The sequence below is a fragment of the Lissotriton vulgaris genome, chromosome 10 (assembly GCF_964263255.1).
Source record: "Lissotriton vulgaris chromosome 10, aLisVul1.2, whole genome shotgun sequence".
Classification (NCBI taxonomy): Eukaryota; Metazoa; Chordata; class Amphibia; order Caudata; family Salamandridae; genus Lissotriton; species Lissotriton vulgaris.
In genome coordinates, this window is record NC_141698.1 from 1,008,480,184 (window position 1) to 1,008,505,007 (window position 24,824).

The following is a 24,824-nucleotide window of genomic DNA, read 5'->3' on the forward strand; positions in this document are numbered from 1 at the left end:
CACCTTTTGTGTGTGGGAAATTATAGAGGAGAGCATTGTTTCAGGTCGTGATTCAGACCTGATGTTCTCCACACTCTGCCATTTCGTTGTTAGACTTGTGGTTGCCACCAGCCCTTTCTAATGTTGGGTACATATGATGGTGGGCAAGATCTCAAGAGAGAACACTGTCCCAAGGGACCTAATGTTGGTGCACCCCCTTTTATGTTTAAACAGTATTGTTGCGACATTCACAGATCTATATACTTGGTGGGGAGATTTATCTTGTGTGCAACACACTCAACATTCTATTGCCTTCATTTTTACTGTCTGCATTTTTATATGCCACTTTGCTTTCTCTGGTTTATTTTCTTCCAGGTTTTCTTACATATTCTATAAATTTACAAACACAAAACAAATGTTTTAGTCATGGCATGTTAGTTTAATTGTCTATATTATATCTAGCCAGACAATTTGTTCAGTATCTGTCAGTGAAGATTCATGTTTTGACCAGGAGCCAAGAGACCCATCCCCACCCCAATAATCTGTCAAAACACTTGAAGAGTTGTTTCTGTCCAGTGACAATATATGCATAGTTTATTACAGAAGAAAGAGCAAATGAGTCTAAGTGTATCTTTAGAAAATAGTTTTTTACAGTGTAGGCACTGGTTGCTGTATTAACCTTTTGCTCATCATTTCTAGGACAGCTGGAATTCAGTTGTCTCCACTCCTTTTGTTACCACTAATCGTTGTGAAAACATAGGGTCATTTGTGTTTGAATGTAATGAGGTTCAATCTCCTCTGATTCACCTCCAAAATAGATTGTGCAAATCACTATTAAGTATCAGACAGAAGAAATGCAATGTGGTATAAACTGAGTCCACCACACTCCTTGAGGTAGGAGCAATTGTCCTAAGTGGTTAAGTCTCCTTATTTTAGGCTAGCGTTTGCACAAAGGCTAACGTATGAGTGGGCCATACCCCTTCCCATCTATGCTTTAGTGTATACCAGTGTTTACCATTTCTCACCAAAATGTTGATTTTGCTCTGCTGAGTTTGTGCCTATGAACTATACAGTTACTGTCTGTTTCTCGCAGCTTCTACTCTTTGACTATGACAAGGTGGAACTTGCCAACATGAACCGGCTCTTCTTCCAACCACATCAAGCTGGGTTGAGCAAGGTGGAGGCTGCTGAGCACACTTTAAGGTGAGCCTCCTTCGGAAATTTGAAAATGGTGTAATTTGCTAGTACAGTTTGGGAAGGATTGTCATTCCAAGCAGTTAGCAGTGATAGTGTTTGGAAAAAAACTGAAAATAGACCAGTGCTAAATGTTGTGATGTTTATTTGCGTTCCGTACAAAGATAATCACTACTGCCTATGCTGATTAAATGACATTATCAGATGTAAATGTTCTGCCCAAGAATTATGGTACACAGCCAAGGGAAGGACCTATACTGAGGCCAAAAAGAAATTGGCAGCTGTTAATCCCTGGCATCAGGTAGGTAATTGGTCAATTGCCACCTGCTCCCGTTGAAATGCAGAAACATGCTCACTGTACCAGTATGCTTTGTGTCCTGTTCCCACACTGTTAATTAACATATTACTGGCACACAATATAAGTTATTCCCATGCATTTACGTCTTCTGATTTGCTGTGTCAATCTTAGCAGTTCATTGATGTTTTATTTGATTAATTTCCCAACTTTGTGGTACTTCCTTAATTTTTTTTAAAGAGGATTTATCTAATTTGTTGCGCAATTTGGTGAACTGGGAGGTATAACTGAAATTCATATGAAAAACAGAATTTAAATGATCCAGGCCTCAATGCTAGTTTTCTAGGAGGTGTGTCGCATCCTCCTTTTTCTTGCAGAATTTAGGCATACCAACAATGAGTTTGCTGAATGCAAGACTCTTGTGGGATGCTAGTGGATATGTTCTTTCTTCTCAAGAAACAGCAGGGATGACCCTTATATGGCATGATGCACACAACATAGACTTGGTCACACTACTAGTTTAATTTGCCAGCCAGTATAGTTTCCATTTATCCATCACCACAGTTGTACTGGAACAATTTTCATAGTGGGAGTGCTGCCTTCAAAGTTACATTACTGAATTTATACAGGAATTGTGAAAAATTCAACCGCCACACAAAGAATAGGTGCAGCAAATGAGCCACCTCAATTCAATAAGAGAGTGGTGAGGGTGTAAACCTATGTAGCGCACAAATGGTAAAATGTGAAAATAGGATTTCATTTAACAGTTGTCATTTTGAACATCACCAAGTAAGGTGTCTTGATTTGTTTTTGTTTTGATTGTAATTAAACATTTGTTTCCATCACATTTGAGAAATGTTTTAAAAACACTTAGTTTGTGCTTTCCTAATGGTTGATATGTTTTGAAATATGTGTGCAGTTTATTTAAAAGTACTTAAAATTTTGTGTGTTAGAAAAATGAAATCCTGCAGCCTTTCCTTTCACAATGACAAGACTGGCACATAGTTTGCTTTACAAAATCCTCTCACTTGTCAATCACAGAAAGAAAACCGCAGTTTCCATGTTAGAAGAATAAGCAGCAATTTATCAGAAGATGTCTGACATTTGACCTCTGACTTTGAGTACACAGCAAACGTGACAAGATAAAAACAAAATTTGCAGACATCTTTAGCACTCATTCACCTTCTGAACTTTAGCATGGATATTTTGGGAGTGGTGGGGTACTTCAAATACCCAAACTTCCAGTGTCTATGCATTGCCAGTCCTACAGCATTCATCTTTGTGATTGGCAGGTGAACAAGTGCAGCTTTAGAGACACTTAAAATGCACTTCCATAACATAGTCTAATGTAGGAGTCAGCCATGCTTGGGTACAGATCTGTGACCAGTAGACTCGGGTAATCACCCAGCATATTGAACCATCTGAAGTTTCGGGCAAAGGCTATCGCCTGCAATTCCTTCTTTTAGTGACCAATGTGTGGGTGCGGAATTAGGATGAGCCCTTTCGGAATACATTAAAGGGACCTTTCAGTGTGTGCCACTTGGACACTATTCTGAGTCATTCCTAGTGACTAACACTCAGCTTTTGCTTTAGCCCAGATAATGCTGCAGTATGTGCTTTGTTTAAGATAAGTGGTAAAACGCCAGTTCATATGACTTCTGAAAAAATGTGGGTCACTTGAGGCTCATAAAGACCTAGGTATATACCCACTATCTCTCAAGTGTTCTATCCCATGATATTTAGACCTCATCCACTTGCATCACATTGTACGCAGAGGTAAGAATAATGCTAACATAATGGTAGGCAAAGTGCCAGTAGCAATTTAATTAGAGGGCGATATTATTGTACAACCAAAGAACAGTAATATTCTGGGTGTGTTTCTGTGCTTTTATAGTATAAGTCACCAGCATATTAAAAATGTTGGTGTCCCTTAGACTTCCATTTCATTGGTTTTAACTAAAACGTGACCAGTTACATAAGCTATATTCTCCTACCATCATGCACACAGGAACATGACCCATAGCTTCTGTTACTCTCAACTCATCTATTGTTCAATTCTTAGAACCCATGCAGACAAAATAAATCAACTCAGAAGCAACATCCACAATAATCTCCTCCTTCACCACTGAAGAATGAGGCTGACCCCTTCATTTATTTCTACTTTTGACATCTACTCTTTAACGTTTACTGCTCACTCTGAATCCCTCCATGTCTTGTAGAGCCATTTTGTCTTTCTCTTAGTTGCTGCTACTTCTCCTCTGTTAAGAAAATCTACCCTTGAATCATCTGTATGCCCTGCCAGTTACAAGACCATTGCTAATCATCCCATTCATTAAAAAAAAATATATATTCTTCAATTTAGAAAGACTCCAAAATAAATGCATGCTTTGGCTTTTTATAGAAATGTATGCAACAGCCCATTCTAATTTGGATCCATCCTAATTTTTTTAGAAATCTGGTTGGGATGTAGTTTCCTCTGCTCTCTTGTTTCTTCTTAGACCTCTAATGAGACTTTGTCAATGAAGCTTGCAAGATAGGTGTGGGCTGGTTTGGCCATTGCATGGTCACTGTCTTCCTTTATTTATCTAAATAGTGCTGTAACTACCATCGCAAAAGTGAGACCTACTATTTTAAATAAGTAATTCATATATTTTTAACATTTTCCTTCAAAGATATTTCACTGTCTATTGGGATAGTTATAGGAATCAACAGTTAAAATGGCACTTAAACCAACATCATGTTGCAACCATTATTACAATATCGCTGGTGAGGAACACCAAGGACTTGGGGCTCCTATACACCTCTTGGGCAGTACTTCCAGCTGAGAAGACGGCTCCTATTCTCCTTTCTGAAATAAAAATGTTAATAGTTTATATTGAGAGTATTGAAATTATTTGCTGTGCAAAGGCCACACAAAATCAACAGACTAAATAGGTTGGTCAAAGCTATAAGAGTACTCAAAACTCAGAAACCTCACAAACTCACGCATGCCCCTCATCCACTCTGCACTTTCCCAAAGACCTATCTGTCTTATTGTTGTTCCGTGTTGGAAGGAGGGAGGAGGAGCCACCATTCATTTCTCGCTTGCTGCTGATGGCCGGTACGCCCACTACCCGTGCTCCCTGCCAGTTTGCCTGTTCCACGCCTCTCAGTACTGTGCAGTGCAGTGCTGGTGAGCCTACTGGGCCACCTGTCAGTGGGAAAATGAGGAACACTGAAGACATCAAGGGTTTCCTGGAAGAGGTGAGGGAAGGAGGGTCCGCGTTGTGTGCAGCTTTACGTACGAATGTGGTTGTAGAGCTAGCGCTGTGACCATACGGTTCAGTTGGAGGGGAGCTGAGGAGGGCAGGCTAGGTTTACTGGTGCAGCTTGCCCACCTCCGTGTGCTCCCCCGCCCGTGCAATCCTCAGACGCCAGCCAGTGATTAGCTAGCGAGCCGTCAGTGATGGCCAGTAACTGCGACAGCTAGCGACTGGCTTGGGCCACACATGTCCACGCACAAGTGCACTGGACGCGCTGTATCAGCCAGCAAACATACGGAGGGTGGAGGAGTTGTCCTTAGTTCTTTGCCTGCTGAGACCGTCTAAATTAAAGGGGAGTAGCTAACGGCCTTAAACAACTGCAAATAATTGCTAAAGGCTGCCAACGAAGTGAGCAAGGTGTGGCTGAACCAAATTAAATGGCAAGGATGGCACAATTACTCCAATCATTGGTTGTCCCTGCTCCCCCCTTCAGACTTGTGTGCCTTAGCCAGGCCTATAGGATTATAGGAGTGTTGGCCGAGAAAACAAGTAATCAGCCATGCACTCTGGAAGAGTACGGGCCAACATGTAGACAGGAGTTAAGCGAAGGAGACTCTGTACACTGCCAAGTGCAACGTGTATAAAGCACACTAAACCCGCAAGGTGGACCTGAAAAGGAGAATTTCTGAAGAGAGTACGTCAACCCCAAGTTCATTTAAGATAACCACCTTCTTCCATTTATTGTCAACTCAAATATCTAAGGAGGGAAGGATAGTACATGAAACTGACCAGTCTATGATACCAGATCCTGTGGCCCCCGAGAAGCCCAGCTCCTAGTGTGAACAGCAAATCAAATGAGAATACCCAGCCCGGGGCTCCGGATGAGAGTAGCTAACGTATTCAAGCTGTAGAGCATTTTAAGGCTGACTTAGTTGATCTGGAGCCAAGCAAGGCTAAATTAGTGGCCTCTAAAGCTGGCAGAAGTGACTGCTACTCCTTTGTCACTTTACAAACTTGATTCCTTGACAGCCATCATGAGTGCCCCAAAGAAAAGCTGTTTAACCTAGTTCATCCCGGCTAAATGCAGATAAGACCAACACAGTTCAGTATGAGTAGCTTGGCTAATACAAAGCTGGTCCTTGTAAGTACATCTCTCGAGAAAAGTCTGGATAAAGTTGGAAAATATACTGGATACTGTGAATAATTGGGTCTCCCTGCTCAGACCTATCTGGATCTAATAGACTATTGGATCAGGGAAAAGACTCAAAAACTACTCATATCACCAACTGTTCCACGTGGCAAGGCCTCCTGAATACGATGCAGGCAATGGTAGTAGCCATGAATCAGCATTCAGATAAAATAAATTCACAAATGTAATGTCCAATGTCCTCAAGACTTGCGTATAGAATTACAATCATGTTACGAAATATATACAAACATTCAATACATTTTTCTTTTTGGTCAGAAATTATGGTCACCTATAACAAATTGGATTTAATCAGATTGCTTTGATTTCATTACTGTTATTTTTTTCTTTTTTATCTGTGATTTACTGACAAATTATTGATTGACAATAAATGCAATACTTTTGTTTGTATTGTTTACTGTGCATCTCTCCTCTGCCTTAAATCGATCATTTAAAAAAACAATACTTTTTTCTTCTATAAACCATTATTATTCATATGTCCAAGTTAAAAGATCCACCTATCCCCATCAGGAAATCTGGGCGGGGCAGGAAGCTTCATTGAGCACAACAACCTTTGCTTATCAAAAATATAAAATTCATCAAGATCATCCCCAAATCATAATTATTAATGTCCCAATAATAGAATAATGACCTATCGTATACAACCTTATCTGGTTTGGTGCATTGGAGGGTACGACATATACGTCCTTACTAGGTTTAGGTTTGACTCTTTTCACCGTTTGGTCAGTTTTCCCTCCGTTAATGATTGGTCCAGAAATTTGTGTCAGTGTCCTTGTGATAATATCTCAAATCAATCAACTATTCACGTGATTCTCTTCTGTTAAATGTATTCAAATGAAAGAGTTAGATGGATTCTGCCATTATTAAAACATGGTGATGCATGCAATATTGATGTTTTTAGGTCGAGCTGACGTTAGCATTCATGCGAAGCATGAATGCTGTCAGCTCGACAACTAATGTTATCAGTATTTAGGAGAGTGGACACCAAAGTGTTACGAGCTTTTTCAGTGTCGGATTTCACCTCGGGAGCGCGCAGCATTGTCTGCAGTGGCAGTGTCAGTTTCGCTTTTTTATTACTTTCGTTTTTCCCGAGGCTGGCTGAGGCTGGCTTGGAATGAACAGGCTTGCTTTGAACATCATGATTAATTATTTTTAGCCGTCTTGTAATGAACATGCACGCTGGGATTCCTTTTAAAACACTTCTTTGTAAAGGCACATTTATAATTATCGGAAGCATCACAGTGAATAAATGGGTCAAGCTGCTGGTTTATTTATTTTTATTAACCTGGCTCCGTTAGCGTTGTAACTATTTTTGGAAGCCTGACGGCAGCGTTAGCTGGCAATGCAATGCTTACATTTAAATAATGTTGTCCATGTTTGCGCAAACTCGTTCCCGCACGTCGCCTTGCCCCTCTCGTGTCTCATTCCCTTGCGCAAACACACTCCACAGTCACGCATGCGCACATACCCAGCCACACACACTGCATACACACACTGCATACACACACGCAGACCCACGCGCACACATGCAGACCCACGCGCACACACACAGACACATTGGAACAGACACACACGCATACACCCCCCTCCCCTCCCACTCACCGGGCTCTTTCGGCGTGTCTCCTCTGCAGCGCTGGTCGGAGTCGGCCGGCTTCACTGCTTCCTCGGCGGCGGCGGGCGGAACTTCCTGCTGGATTGCAGGCCCCGCCCCCGTCTCGGCCAAAAGTGCCTGACTTCCGGTTTTCACGGAGCAGGGCTGCGGCGGTGATTTCTTTTGGGGGCAACAGCGGTAGGCACCCTCTATTCTGTTCTTCCAATACTCCTGCAATAGGATTTTTACTCGAAAGAAGTCTCAATTTCACAGCATGGCGTACTGGCGTAATCTCAGGCATTTGTAACGTTAGTGTTGGAAATTTTGCAAGAATATGCCTGTGTTTATAAAATACCACCCTGGCCTACTTCTAAGCTAGTGGGTGGAGGATTTCTTTTTATTAGCTTGATGGACCTCTATAATTTACAAACATACTTCTCAGGTTGAGTATATATACTGTCCACAGATAATGGAGCTTTTAATAAACCAAGTAGCTTTCTCCATCACTTCCTACTGAGGAAGTGTCATGTGGTTCATGCAAGATTAACCTGTCACATGCGTGGTTGTCCCTCAAAATTCAACCCCCATGTTAACTTATTTGTATCCATTAACGTTGCCATTTATTTTCTCTAAACAGACTTTCTACATCGGGCACGCTAACACCAGTCCGCAACCCTCAGAAGGTTCTGCAGAAAACATATCATTAATGAACACTAGAAAAATACATTATTGCTGCTAGCAGTGTGCGTCCCCGTTATGCCCTGGCTATTTCGAATATAATATAATATATGTCCTGTACAGCACCGCTGGCACATGCTTAGTCTCAAATCCTTCGCATCCTCACCTTCTCCACACAGATGACAGACAGGTTTTGAGTAATGAGATTTCTTTACATCCTGTATATCTGTATTTATCATAGAACCCTTCTATCTGCTTGAATGTGAAGCAATGAATCTCACCATTTCGGATGTGTTGATGCTCCAGGCATCTTTCCGTTTGAGGTGCTTTACATTGCAGGGATGGGGTGCACATACACTCCAAACAATACCACTCAGTGCCACATAATTACACACCACACAATTACACTCTACTGAATACATCATACACTCCACATAATTACACGCCACATAATTACACTGCACTCAACGCAACATACACTCCAAATACCACTGTGTCACATAATTACACGCCACATAATTATACTCTACTGAATGCAACACACTCCACACAATACCACTCAGTGCCACATAATTATGCTTCATAACTACATTGCACTCAACGCAACATACACTCCAAATACCACTCAGTGCCACATAATTACACTGCACTCAATGCAACATACACTCCAAATACCACTCAGTGCCACATAATTACATGCCACATAGTTACATTGCACTCAATGCAAAATACACTCCGAATACCACTCAGTGCCACATAATTACACGCCACATAATTACACTCTACTGATTAGACTGCGCTCAATGCAACATACACTCCAAATACCACTCAGTGCCACATAATTACACTCTACTGATTAGACTGCGCTCAATGCAACATACAATACACTCCAAATACCACTCAGTGCCACATAATTACACGCCACATAATTACACTCTACTGATTAGACTGCGCTCAATGCAACATACACTCCAAATACCACTCAGTGCCACATAATTACACGCCACATAATTACACTCTACTGATTAGACTGCGCTCAATGCAACATACACTCCAAATACAGTTCAGTGCCACATAATTACACACCACATAATTACACTGCACTCAATGCAACATACTCTCCAAATACAACTCAGTGCCACATAATTACACACCACATAATTACACTCTACTGATTAGACTGCGCTCAATGCAACATACACTCCAAATACCACTCAGTGCCACATAATTACACGCCACATAATTACACTCTACTGATTAGACTGCGCTCAATGCAACATACACGCCAAATACAGTTCAGTGCCACATAATTACACACCACATAATTACACTGCACTCAATGCAACATACACTCCAAATACAACTCAGTGCCACATAATTACACGCCACATAATTACACTGCACTCAATGCAACATGCACTCCAAATACCACTCAGTGCCACATAATTACACGCCACATAATTACACTGCACTCAGCATCTAAGTCACGTAAATACAACACATATTGCATTACAAATGCTATAGGTGTCACATTTGCGAAAGTTAAAACTATTGGCATTGTAAATGACAAAGCTATTAATTTTGGTATTTTCAAAACCAACAGATAAATATAAAATTTGTCATTTACAATACCAACAGCTCAAACTTTCCTAATGCGAGACCTATTGCATTGCAAATGCTTGTTTTTAAATTACCTGACTATACACTCAGTTTAGCTTTGTATATTCAATTGTTACTCTGTGTTGTTTAACAGACGTCAAATTTCATAAATTGAATCCTGTAAGTAAAGGAGACATGGGAAATCTTATCATATAGTTAACAAGGCCGCAGGAGTCTTGACTATGTTGTCTTGCTCAATTAACCTTCTTCCCTGAAGTAGTTCCTATTGAACGAAGTACCTTGGGCTACAATCAAATAGTTTTTAAGTGAAGATTTAATAAAGAATTGGATCTGTACCATGCCATGGATCATCCTTCAATATCTTGAGGGTGAAAGAAAGGGAGGATTTGAACATGTTTGAAATAATTCTACACATGAAGACTTGACGACATTAGATTTGTGAATTTATTTGGGGTGCTTAGTGATTTCAATTGATTTTTAACTAGGTGTTTTCCTGATACAGGGTTTGTTGTGGCTGTTCCACAGACATGTGCACCTTTATCTTTACTTTCTCTTTGCAAATTCAGTTGTTTACCAGTTTGGACATAAAAATGTTTGACTTAATTTGTTGAGGTGATAGTGGTAGATGCGTCATTGTCTTTTTATAAAAATGATAAAATTAGGATATGTGAGATTTTCCTCTTTGGTGGTGAATACCTTTTATTCAAAATATACATCTGAGGAATAACATAAAACTATGGACATTAATTAACGACTACGCTTGCCACTGCCTTTCTGCCTCTTTTCTAAGGGTACATGAAGGCAGGAGCAGGAATAGAAAGTAAATGTGTAATCACAAGCTGTTGAAGTTCGAAGAGTGGGACGAAGGACATCCCTATGATGTGATCAGGTGGTTCAGGGTTTGTGATGTCACAGCATCTACCTGTGGTGTTTTGGTGAATCGCCATCCACAAGGAGGGGATTTGTACATACAGGCATGTCTCGATGTTTCAAAGATGCACTCAACTCTTTGAAAAGATTCACACAGTGTTTGAGTAGACGGTGTTAGGTTACTATTTTGGCCACAGTTCAAAATCAAACCAATGTGCTTGTTGCCATTTTCTTCAAAGGAATATCAATCCCGATGTCCAGTTTGAAGTGCACAATTACAACATCACGACTATGGATAATTTCCAACATTTCATGGACCGCATCAGGTAAGACTTTGGCATTTTGATATGCAAGTTGAATCACTTCAACAATTTTAAAGCATCAGTTCAGCATGTTCTTTGAAAATAAACTATTTTTGGTATTACCTTTTGGGGAATTTGGTTGCAGTATGCTTCATGAACTCCTTTAAAATCCGTATGAGAAAAACTCAACCGTCATAAAACTCCTTCTGGTACCTTTTGTTTACTGGCCACACCCACTTTCTGATTTTGCCACTATCTTTACTTGTGTGTGTAGTCTACAGATGTCACTGGTTTTAAATAGCTTCGTGGGAACTTGCTCTTGACCAAGGTCCAAAACCATCTCCGCAGTGCCCGAATGCCAGTAAATTACTTTTGAACATGTAGCACATTTAATTACACAGACACAATAGGTTTTAGATTAATAGGTGTCTTTTAAAAGATGTTAAGGCTATTTATTGCACTGTGGTATTTGTCACTAACTTTGCCTCAAATACAGAACCTGAAGTATTAATGCTGTACGACAGTCTGTATTGGAGCTATGATGTTAGTTATCTAATTCCTGAGGTATTAGTCTTACATGTGATGTCCAAATCCCACCCTCTTTTAGGGCTAAAATGAAACCATCTCCTAGGCTGACGGAGTGTCACATTGCATCTGTTGCCAATCTGGAAGCACTTTTTCAGATACTAGTAAATTACCATGTCATCTATGCAGTTGTTCACTCACACTTGCAACAGATGTCAAGCATGTAATAAAATACAACCAGCCATGGGTTGACTTTATACCAATTCTACATTCTGTGTAACAAAGGCAAGCTCTGTTGGAATTGTTAAATACACTATCCTTCACTAGCTTGCAGAAACTTTTTCTTGTGGAAAGATGTTCATCATTAAAACCTTGTTTCCTTACATTATTGATGGATTAGTAATTGCTCAGTCCATGATCAAATATTTGGAATACATTTTTGTTTTTGCTGTTTCAGCTATGGTGGTCATGAAGAAGGGAAGCCAGTTGACCTTGTTCTAAGCTGTGTCGACAACTTTGAAGCTCGTATGGCAATTAATACTGTAAGTATAATTTTCTCTTTATGACTAATGATAACCAGTTCCCTTATACACCTGATCCCTTCAAATGCTAGAATGACAGATTATTTATTTGTAAGCATTTGCATAACAGGACACAAAATATGTGCCCATAGTGTTGGTGTGAGTTTTTCCTTTTATTTTCTCGAGATTCAGCTCAAGTTCTTTATTGTTATGAAGCAAAGTTACTTGGTGTATAAATAATTTTCATGCATTGGTTCTTTCTTTTTTAATAATTCATGGTTGCATCTTTGGTTTAGATGTTAATAGTTCATGAGCACTTCATTTAAATTACAGAAGACTATTTGCATTTAATAAATAAACTTTGTTTTTATTACTTTAGAATTGAGATGGTTAACGGATGAAATTGGAGAACTATTGTAGATATTTTGTCACACGAATGCCAACAATAAATAACTATTTCAACATTTATTAAGCTTCTGTTAATATGGAGGGCAAAAGGTTAGAAAAGAGCTGCCCACTTTAGCACATCCTCATTTCGGTCATTTGTTTCACTACCCCAATAGCAGATCATTAATTATTTTCATATGTGAATTTTGCTTCCGAGTGTTGAGAAAGAGATATTAAAGAGTGTGAGGCCTTGAACAAACCCCTATTCTGAACAGTCCCCACATTAGTACATGTTTCTTGATTATAAGTTTAAGAACATTTAGCGTCTCTCCATGGGCCATCATGTTATCTAGACAGTTCAGATTGGCGGTACAGAAGTGATTGTTTAAAGAACACAGCCAGAATAATGTTTGTATTTGTATTTAGAAGTAGGACCATTCATAATTTTTTGGAGCTGCGTGCCTTTTGAAAAAAATAATAATTAAAATATATATATATATATATATATCACCTACTGGCGGTCGCCAGTAGGTATATATAGTTAGGATTTTTTCTCTATGGGACTTTTGAAAATTCTATGTCTAATAACTTTGGCGTTTGTGGACGGAATGGAAAATGGCACATTTTGTTTCTGAGCAGCCCCTGAAAATTTGGGGGGGTTTCGTCAAGGGTGGGCCGAGAAAAAAGCGGGGTCCCAAAACGCGTTTTTAACATTGAGTTTTCCATAGGGCGTTTGGCCTCACTTTTAGCTCGAACGGCTGAATGGATTTGCACGAAACTTGGCAAAATTGTAGGGACTGTTACCCCGATGTGCCTTTGCTGGGTCTCAATATATGTGCTCCAGTGGATTTTGAGAAATTAACGTTTTAAAAAAACAGATATATCTGTGACAGCGTCCCGGGTAGCGCTCCGGTTCGCGTACTTTTCGCGTAACGGAACTTTGCGGAGCGAAGCTGATTGGCTCTCCGGTGTCTGTCAACATTCTAAACAGTCCGGAGCGGCCACCATCTTGTCTCTCGGTAGGATCGAGAGACAAGAGGTGGTGAAAAACGAAGGGGAAAATGAAGGAAAGGGGGCAAGGTAGACCCCTCCTGACCCCCTAGGATTGATGAGGGGGATATTAAAGTGCCCCGCGGGGCAAAAAAATAAATAAAAAAATTGCGATTTTTCGCCGTAGAGGCGCGTCCCGGTACGCGAACCGGGCAGCTAACTGGGCAGTTAACCGGCAGCGTAACGGGAGTCTGAGGAGAAGCTGATTGGCTGTCAACATTGTAAACAGTCCGGAGCGGCCGCCATCTTGTCTCTCGGTAGGATCGAGAGACAAGAGGTGGAAAAAAAAAGGGGTAGATGAAGGAAAGGGGTAAGGTAGACCCCTCCTGGCCCCCTAGGATTGATGAGGGGGCTATTAAAGTTCCCCGCTGGGCAAAAGAAAAAAAAATTGCGATTTTTCGCGGTAGAGGCGCTTCCCGGTACGCCAACCGGGCAGCGTAACGGGAGTCCGACATCTTGTGTTTTTGGAACGTCCGGTTTGCGTACCGGGTAGTGTTCCGGTAAGCGTAACAAGGGGAAAACCAAGAGAAAAAGTAAAATAAAATTTAAAGGAATAGATTTCCACCAAACTTGGCAAAATTGTAGGGACTGTTTGTTTGATGTGCCTTTGCAAGGCCTCAAGATATGTGCACATGTGGATTTTGTCTAATTAAGGTTAAAAAAAAATATATATATATATATCTGTAAGCCTGCTCCGGCGCGCTTACGTTACGGGTTTTGTTTGCGCTGCAGAGACGATACGTCACGTTTATGCGACGCGTCATGAGGTGTCTCACGTGGCTACGTGATACGTCACGTAATAAAGAATATATTATACAGCTATAGATATTAGCTTTTAAAAAACCAATGAAATTTACTGAAAAAACCATAGGTTATAGACCATATATAGTTAGGGATTAGCATTTACAAAACCTTATTTTACTCGCACAAAACCATTGAAATTGCCATGTATAGTTAGTTGCACTAACTATATATCGCGCACCCGCAATCCACTGCTGATGATGTCACATATTACATCATTCATGACATGGTCAGTGACATCACTGATGACATCACTGATGACATCTCAAATGACATCACTGATGACATCTCAAATGACATTACTGATGACATCACTGATGACATCTCATTTGACATTACTGATCACATCACTGATGATATCATTTATGTGATAATACAATGAACATCTTCAGACTCTAATATAACCTTAGATACAATCAGTATAAACAGACACTCACAGACTGTCACTTATCCATGGAGTTACTCACACACCTAGTCAGTCATGCAAAAAATCAATCACACCTCCATTTCCTCAACTATACAGTTATACACACCTTATACACACCTTACTTATTCAAACATATACTAACACATATTTACTCTCTTATACAATCCCTGATACAAGTTCACAATGATCCATACAGCCACTCACACATTCACTGGCTCTTATGCACAGTTATTTATATATGTCAACTCTCACATGGACTGTGTTTTACATATGTACTTACTTTGACATGTAGCACTGAGATATCCATTCACTCACCAATACACTCATGCACACAGTCAACTGTCCATACAGCTGTTTCCACATGCACTTTTGAAGCCATACATCTAGTGAATCAACTGCTCACACATCTATGCACAGAATCGTACACCTCCCAGCCACCCACACACATACTCAGTCTCCCATACAAATACTTGGGCAACCATTCAATAACCCATATAGTTACTCATATAGCCACTGATTTAAACATGCAGCAGTTTACAGAACAACATATATAATGATGCACAAATTAAGACAGTTTAGTCACTAACCCATGCACTCAGTGAGACACATTTAATCATTCTCTCATACAGTCAGTCATGCACCTACTAAATCCTTCATCCAAACACTTATACATCCACTCTTTCTTCAATATGTAAGACATATTTTAACTTTACAGAAACATACAGTCACTGGGTGTTGTCATCAGTGATGTCTTCAGTGATGTCACTGACCATGTCATGAATGATGTAATATGTGACATCATCAGCAGTGGATTGCGGGTGCGCGATATGTAGTTAGTGCAACTAACTATATATGGGAATTTCAATGGTTTTGTGCGAGTAAAATAAGGTTTTGTAAATGCTAATCCCTACCTATATATGGTCTATAACCTATGGTTTTTTCAGTGAATTTTCAAGGTTTTGTAAATGCAAACTCCTAACTATATATGGTCTATAACCTATGTTTTTTTCAGTGAATATATATATATATATATATGCACAACAAAAGGTATCCCACCTTTGAGAACGAACTTGAATGAACCAGCGAATTCTGCACATTTCAAGCAGCATTCCTTTATTCCTTAAAGCCAGACATCAAGGTGCTCATTTAAAATTCCAGCCCTACGCGTTTCGCAGCTCCTTCCTGCTTGTTCACGGGCTCCTGGCAAGTGTTCTGAAGCAGATCAGCATGGAAAACGAGTCCTCCATTACCAGTCCTTAATAGGTGCTGCCCCCTGGTGGGCCTCATTGCTGATAGACTCCTGGGACTCGTAGTTTTCCCCACGCTGCAGTTAATATCCTCCAGTGGTTTCTGCCTTCATGAACAGAATTGTTGCTCAATTTAAAACTCTCCAGTGAGTTACAAACACCTGATTCCGGCTGCTTACTGATACCAGTTCAAGCCTGCATAAGCAAACACAGGCAGTCTGTGCGCAGCAGACCACTTTCTTTCGGTGGTAGTTCAGTCCTCACGACCGGGACTGGCCGTAAAATATGCACAACAAAAGGTATCCCACCTTTGAGAACGAACTTGAATGAACCAGTGAATTCTGCACATTTCAAGCAGCATTCCTTTATTCCTTAAAGCCAGACATCAAGGTGCTCATTTAAAATTCCAGCCCTACGCGCTTCGCAGCTCCTTCCTGCTTGTTCACGGGCTCCTGGCAAGTGTTCTGAAGCAGATCAGCATGGAAAACGAGTCCTCCATTAACAGTCCTTAATAGGTGCCGCCCCCTGGTGGGCCTCATTGCTGATAGACTCCTGGGACTCATAGTTTTCCCCACGCTGCAGTTAATATCCTCCAGTGGATTCTGCCTTCATGAACAGAATTGTTGCACAATTTAAAACTCTCCAGTGAGACGTAGGGCTGGAATTTTAAATGAGCACCTTGAAAAAAAGTTGGGTATTCTGGAATGGAAACAGTTGTATTCAAAATAAGAGGCAAAGACGACAAAACATATTTTGAAGCTTACAGTAACATATATATATATATATATATATATATATATATATATATATATATATATATATATATATAATGTTTCCGCACTTGCACTTTTCACTGCGACAGGCTCCAATAATCGACCACCACACAGGAAAGAACACGGAAGACCCAGAGTGCAGGTGAGTTTCTTTTATTCATCAGCACACCACGGCAGCATAACGTTTCGGCCTACACAGAGGCCTTGGTCACATGGCGCACTGAGAGAGGTGCAAGAAATTTAAAGGGCACATTCACCAATGATGGAAGCATTTGATTGGTTACTTTGTATGCAGTAGGAGTGTTCTAACTGCGACGGAAAGGGTGTTTGCAATTGCAATTTTAAGGGCGGGGAATCTCTTGTCTGAAACGAAAAAGCCCTTGGACATTGATAACTGTATAAATACATTTGTGGATTCCGACAATTTTGAAAATTATTTGGGGTAATTAATGGGCACTCAAGGTATATACAAAAAACTATACAGAATTACATATATTTACATAAAGTGCAGAAAGAAAGCGTCAATCAGATGTCATTGTGATTGAATCTTTTTTAGGCTAATGGCAGAAATGCTATAAATACACCCAGTCAATGCACAATATACCAATGGTACCTCATGTTTAAAATGTATACAACACATTTGATATATTTACATCTATATACACCATAAATTTTATACCCCCTCCCAACAAACTACTAGAATGCCATGTAGTAGTTGTCGTCACGGTCGGCTATGCAGGGCACAATTTTGCGTACCTTCTGATATCTCCCCATACCTTTTCCAACAATTATATATTTACAAAACCAATCACCCATCATTAATGTACATGCTAAGTAAGTAAGTGCAAATAAACTAAGTGAGTACATTTTTTTCCAAATTACGTTAAAAATTCGGTGACATTTAGTTTCTGAGGAATATGGCAACCGTATGTCTCAACATACTTTAGATGACCTAGTGTGTTGTGTCATATATAGTCATCTTTTTGGTTACCAAACAGGCCAACAATACCTTCAATAATGCAGGTGACTGCAAACTTGGAAGTTGCCAACAAACTGTCTAAGCAGAAACGAGGTAAAGATACAGCAAGAGACTATCCAAAATTGTATTTTTTACAAACAGGTGTAAAAGTCCTCCGTGGAGTTGAGGCCATTAGGGCTCTTGCTGTCCATCTCCAGGATGTATCTGGTTTCAAGTGCCCTCAAGATCCCATCCCGGTTACCACCTCTCCTTAGCGGTCCTACAGAGTCAATAGCATAGTATTTAAGGAGACTACTGTTGTTGCCATGGAACTCCTTAAAATGTCGTGCAACCGGGTAGGTGGCGTCATTGGTATTGATAGCTCTGATGTGCTGGAGAACCCTTTTGTGGACCTGCAATTTGGTACTACCAATATATTGCAGGCCACATGGGCACTCCAGCACATACACCACATACTCCGATTTGCACGTTAGTTGCTTGTTGATCTTACGGGGTACTACAGAGAATGCTGTGAGGAACTCTGATTTATTGAGCCCCTGAGAGCAGGCTTTGCAGCTGGAGCACTTCCTAAACCCACGACTGGCAGCTAGCCAGTTTTTGGGTGGTATTACCTCAGGGCTAGACTTAACTAGTGCATCCTGCAAAGAGAATGCCTTCCTGTATGTAATAGCTGGTTTGTTAGGCATGTGCTCGCCAATAACTGGGTCTAATTTAATAAGATTCCAGTATTGGTTGACGATCTTTCTGAGCGCCCCGTGCTGACTATTGTAGGTCCAAATGAGCCTGACAGGGGGCTCTGTGTTGGCAACGGTGTTTTTCTGTACTTTCTTGTGGGTCAGTGCTTGCGTGCGTGATAATGTATTGGCTTTTCTGATGGCTGTATCTATCAGCTGCTCGCTGTACCCGCGTGCAAGAAATCTTTCTTTACTAGCAGCCTGCGCGCTTTTACAGTGGGAGTCCGTACTACACACCCTACGGATTCTAAGCATCTATATATATATATATGTATATGTACATTTTGAATACAACTGTTTCGATTCCAGAATACCCAACTTTTTTTAAATTGTAAATGTATTATTATAGTAGTAGTCGTGGCACTATCTGCAATAGTGACCTCTGTAGGATAGTTCTTATACTGTTTTGCATTCCAGAATGAAGGTCATGTAGCCTACTTGTTTAATTTTAAGAAAATATAGTCTGCCTGTTCTGTGACAGGTATGTAAATAGAGGTACTAATTATAATAACTGTGCCACAGTCCTATGAAATAATGACTACCGTATTAAAACTGTTTTTTATTCCATTGGTGGCTGCCTACTTGCATATATTTTTCATTTGCATTTCCTTTTAGGCATGTAATGAGCTTGGCCAAATATGGATGGAGTCTGGTGTCAGTGAAAATGCAGTTTCAGGACATATACAGCTTCTTATACCAGGAGAATCTGCCTGTTTTGCGGTACATATTTATGTTCCTCTGTTCTGTTGTCCATTTTCAATATGTTCTTTGTGTGCTGTCATCTTCTATTAAGGGGAATCTGCTTCTCTTATGATGTCTTTCACACTAAGTGGGGGATATCAGGGCTGAGGACAGAGGACCTGATGTGAAGTTACAGATAGGATTTTATAGAAACGTGTATTTGTGCGGCATGAATCTTTTCTAGATTCAAATGCTGTGTATTCTTCTTCTTTTATGTAGTAGTTGGGTCCGTAACTGTCCCTAATTTTTCTTTTTTTATCACCATGAGAAGTGGGCAGTGCCAGCCTTCTATGATGTTGACTGTAAGCCCACAATGCTCAAAGACAAGCTTGTCCTATTTATATTCTATTTCCCAACACATGGTTTGGAAGCTGTGTCTAGGACTCCGGGTTGATGCTTCTTGAGGTAAAACAGTTGGACGAGCTGAGATTTGGAGTTCACAATGACAACAATGACAACAAATCAAACTCATGTTGAAAAAATTGCCCAAAAAATTCAACAGGACGTTTTTTCTGTTAGGCTTCAACTACGTGGGATCGGAGAATGCATAGCTGGGATGGGGTCTAATCATGGGGTCTCGTCTGAATTCAGTAATTCATGCCAAATACCCTGTTAAGGTTTTGTCATCACAAATTGACAACTATAAAGCCTATAATCTGTGTCTCTCGAAGGTTCATAAGATTGAAGGCTGAATGACCTTAAAGGTATGGGATAAACCACTTTGGGCACAATATGCCATGTTCCAGGTAAAACGTGTCCCTGAAAGATTTGGGGCTGTCAGACAGCAAGGACATTGGAGGAAGCAGAAGAGGCCCATGGAGAGCACAAATTTGATGCAAAGGATAGGGCATAAGTAGATTTGGAGACTGTGGACTTGCTGGCAAAGACGCTAAAAGAGCATTTGTTGACGCCGAAAAGTGTAACTCGTGGTCGTACCGGGGTTGAGCCAAAAACATTGAATTCAAAGACACCAAAACAGCCGTATACAGCTTGGCATTCGATGGTGGACTCTGTATCGAAGATCATGGAGGCCCCGGGGTCATAACCAAAAGACACCAGTAGGACAAACCTTTGCACTAGGTTTCGACTCTGGAAGATTAGATTCTAGGATCTAGATTCTAGGTAAGGAAAGGATGAATGGCTTGGCGGATGATGCTGAACAACAATCGTTGGATGTCAATAGGAAGCAGCAGTGGTCTGAGGCTAAAATGGCATCATTGCTGCAAAAAGTCTGACTCCTCAAAATCATGCAGAATACCTTCAAAAACAGGAGAAAAGTTGCCTCTGGATGAAACGCCAATAGACAAGCATGAGAGACGGAGTAAGAGGACCTTTACGAGGAGTGAGGTCAACTCTTACTGGAGGAAGACAAACAACCAGAGGTAGAGGCTGATTCTTCTCCAGAGAGAAACAAACCGAGGGTAAACTTGACTCCTGCCCCTCACTACTCTGAACCCTAGATTACTTTTTCTTGTATAACGAAGTGGTTAAAAGAGCAGAAGTTACCTATGTGATGCAACTCGAGTAGAGCAGGTGGAGGCTTGTTTCCTACAAGATGCTTTAACCATCTCAGAAAAGTTTTTTGTTTTTGTTTTAAGAGGAGCCAGTTTCAGTCCATTCTCACTAGGATTGTAGAGCAGGACAAAGAAGTCTTTAGAGTACCAGCTGCTTCTTCGAAGGCAGTCACACCAAGAGTGATGAAATATAAGCCTTCAAGTCAGAATCCAATATACACAGACCAACGCACAAGTGGACTTGCTGATAATGTCTAAAAAGAGGGCTAATGTATCGGAATCCACCACCAGACAGAGCAAAAGGCTGCAGGGAGTAGGCTGAAAAACGGAGTGGGTAGCTGCCACCCAGTGGCATATTGCCAATTCAAATGCATTGCTCTGAAGAGTTCGTCCCCGGCAATGGGATGAGATTCAAGATTTCCTTCAACATCTGCTCTAACAATTTATAAAAAAAGGATAAAACTGTCACCCTGGGGGGAAATTTTGGCAGGGAAATACCTGCAGTCCTCCCTGGTTGCCATTATCACGGTTGCCATGTAGTTGTGTACTAGCACCACACTAAGACAACACGCCTGGCTAAGGGTGTCGGAATTTAAGTCTGAAGATCAGGCATCCATAATCAACATGCTCTTCACAGGAGATGGCCTTACTGCAAAAGTGTGGTTGAAACCATTCAACAATTGGAGACTGAGAACAGCACTGCTAAGGCAATGGTTTGCAGAAAAAATAAAGCCATACCAGTCTGAGCAGACTGGTATGGCACAGAACAAACACAGCTTTTGTGCCAGAGCACAAGGCAGGAGCCAGTCCATAAGGATCTGACATCTCATGTAGGATGCCCCCAACATTTAACACCAGTAGGGGGCCAAACTGATCCCAAAACAAGACCTGACTTTAAGACCAATAATAGAGATTCCCAAGCAAAATGTCAGGACCAAGAAATTAACAAGCATTTGCATTGCAATAGGTCTCGCATTATTAAAGTTAGAGCTATTGGCGTTGTAAATGGCAATGCCTCTTATTTATGTTTTTGTTTTTAAAACATATATAAAAGGCATTGTCATTTACAATGCTAATAGCTTAAACTCCTGCAAAAGTGAGACCTATTGCATTGCAAATGCTTGTTTAAAGGACGCCCCAGACACTACTTCCCCAACCTACCAACCTTCAGCGATAGGACAAAACTGCAAGCTTATCTTAACAAGTCCATACCTGAATACAGCGTGCTTCGAAGAGCAGCACATGCGCTGCTCAGGCTCGACCTAAAAAGTCTCTGTTTAAATATCATGATACAATATGGTCGGGTATACAGGGAAGAGCCGATTAATTGGTGTACAGCATGTGGATCCAGAAAAGATTCATAATGCAAAAGAAAAGGTATGTATCTGTAACAATAGTTTTGCGGCTTGAAGCTTTTCCGGATTCATATGCGCTTCCTCCTTCTCCTCCCCCCCCCCCCCATCCCCCCCACACACCCCTCACATTCCAAGTAAAGGGGAGTAGGGGCGGAAACAAAAAGGTAAAGCCCCGGAATAAATAAAGACAAACACTGAGTCACTAGTCACCACAGCAGGGGGAAAAGAATCTCCACCACTAGATGGCTGAATCATGCACAGCATGTGAATCAGGAGTAGCGCCAAGCCGTAAGACTATTGTTGCAGTTAAATACCTTTTTCCATCAACTCTCGGTATGTTGGAACAGTTGGTCTTGAGTCCTGTTGAATTTTAGGACTTCGAAAAATTTCTGATCCTTTACAGATATGGTGACTCGAGCGGAGCCTTTATGACCTATTTACTTGAACAAGAGACAGATTGTGCCATTACAGAGGCTGCTTTGGGTTCACCTAATACGACAGTCGTATGATACGTTCTTCTCATTAATACATTTAGTCTTTGTGGTCTGATTTTCCAATTATGAATAATATATTTTTCTTCTGGGATCAAAAACAATCTGAGCAGTAATACATTAAGCCGATTGTCTCAGATTTTGAAATGAAATCACATAAAAGTAGCCCTTTAAAGTGACATGCATCTCTTTTGTTCCAGTGTGCTCCTCCTCTTGTTGTTGCTGCAAATATTGATGAGAAAACATTAAAACGGGAGGGAGTTTGTGCAGCCAGTCTACCAACCACCATGGGAGTTGTTGCAGGCATTCTTGTTCAGAATGTTCTGAAGTAAGTAGTCCTTGTGTGTACAGTCATTGTCGATGAGTCCCATAATGGGTTCATTAGTGTATTATATACCTTTTCTTGCAAGGTTGCACACATTTTTTACAACACTGAGAGGTGCATGAAGCAAAGGTGTTGCTTTCTCTAGCAACTATGTGGCAACCAGCAAATTGTGCTACCACTGTGGGGGATGTTTGTGATTTAAAAGATGCTTGTGCTTTCTCTAATACAAGTTGTGCTGCCTTCATATTATTGGGACTCAAAAACCAATTGGACATGGCTTTTACATCTTGCTGTAAGTGCTATATGCCTGGATCCAACCCATCATATCCATAAAAAGGTACCAAGCCAACCTTTGAGGTAGTTAAATAGGGAAATGTTCTTAGCGGGACTATGCCATGTCGTCACATGAACCTCTTTAACAGGCTATGTATCTGTGACATATCAAAATTGTTTTCTTTCAAACTTTCAGTTGTAGCAGCAGGCCTTAAAATTTTCCTCTGTAGGTTGTAGACAGAATAATTCGTTAAAATTTAGCTATAATCGTTGTCAACGTCTGTGTTTTGTTCATAATCAAATTGTATGATAATGATTCCATTTGTGTCGGATTTCATAACCAAGATTCCGCTGTTTTTAGGAGCAAAGGATACACTCCCTCTAAGTTTAGCAGAAAATATGCTCCAGTTCCAAATGAACTGCTCTACGACCTCGATCTTTTGGTAGATCCTGATTGAGAAAAGAGACCAAATATATGATACATTTCAGAGGCTTGAAAGAGTATATGGTGGAATCAACCTGTGATTAGTCTAGTTGTTGTTCAATTATACAAATAGAAGCAGTAAACTATAACCATAACTCAGATTAAGAATATTTTTCAACAGCGTTTAGGAAAACTATTCTTAACCAATCTTAAGAGTTAGTAGGCCTCATTCATTCATTTCATTCAAATCCTTTATTCGATGTTACACATAAGATCATAAAAGTATTTACAGTCGCAGTTTAAGAAAAGATCTAGATACAGACAGCATAAGTCTTGATACTTAAAAGTCCGCTAGCATCCAATTTGGTTAAAATCCATTTCATCTATATACATATACAAATACAATAAGAGTTTGAAAACCAGTCCTAAATAGTCCTATGAGCCAAGCTGCTTACTCTTTTTAAAACATGCCCATAAAAACGATGCTCTGAAAAAACACTAAAGAATTCTGCAAGGATTTGAGAAAAAACAATGCTACACGACAGAATTTAAAATTGTAACGCTTACAAATCGGTACAATAAAATTATGTCTTTCCTGGCGGTAAAGACCTCAAAAAAATAAAAGATGAAGATCTTTTTGTGGGGATAACTTGTCACATGGACACAGGGAAAGATCAGAATGTTTATATGTCTTCCCTTCCCATCAGTGGTATCAAATTTAGGCAAAATCTTAATAAAATATATTTGTGATGTGGCAATGTAACATCAGCCAAATAAAAGTAGCTTCCCTCCTCCAGCACTGGGGTTAATTCATACAGACGAGCTGACTGATTGTGGAATTTTTTTTCTCTTCTTAAATATTGGGCTCTCTGAGTGAATATCTCAATTACTTTACGCTTTGTAATGGAGTTACAGGTGGATGGGTCTTTAAAAAGGAGACTTAGACCGATTGCAGTTAGTTCTGACTCCACGTACTTTATCCACCTGATACTGCTGTAGTTGTCTGATTTTAAAATAGTAGTTATTAAATTATGGGTAAGGGGGACTGTGTCCCTACGCCATATGGAATGCCACAACAGGAGTGGTGCCATTTTGATAGAATCCATAATGTATGGTAGAGTCAGTTCCATATGAAGCTTATAATTCGAGTATGACTGGGGTAGGGAAGTAAAAGACTTAAAAAGTTTATTCTCAATGGATTGCAGAGAATCGCTGGGAGCCATCCCCCATATTGCTGCCTCATATACCACTGCCGCCTTTGTTTTTGCATGATAGATTC

General features: G+C 40.4%; 1 protein-coding gene across 2 annotated transcripts in view; it reads left to right on the top strand.

The window, feature by feature from the left end:
• Window positions 1-24,824, top strand: part of UBA5 (ubiquitin like modifier activating enzyme 5) — a 68,667-nt gene that overhangs the window by 31,226 nt on the left and 12,617 nt on the right. For both annotated transcript variants that reach the window (XM_086942046.1, XM_086942047.1), the window contains exons 4-8: window positions 1,073-1,182; window positions 10,916-11,002; window positions 11,961-12,045; window positions 19,038-19,142; window positions 22,724-22,851. In XM_086942046.1, coding sequence (XP_086798172.1) covers window positions 1,073-1,182; window positions 10,916-11,002; window positions 11,961-12,045; window positions 19,038-19,142; window positions 22,724-22,851 — 515 coding nt within the window. The remainder of the gene's footprint in view (window positions 1-1,072; window positions 1,183-10,915; window positions 11,003-11,960; window positions 12,046-19,037; window positions 19,143-22,723; window positions 22,852-24,824) is intronic.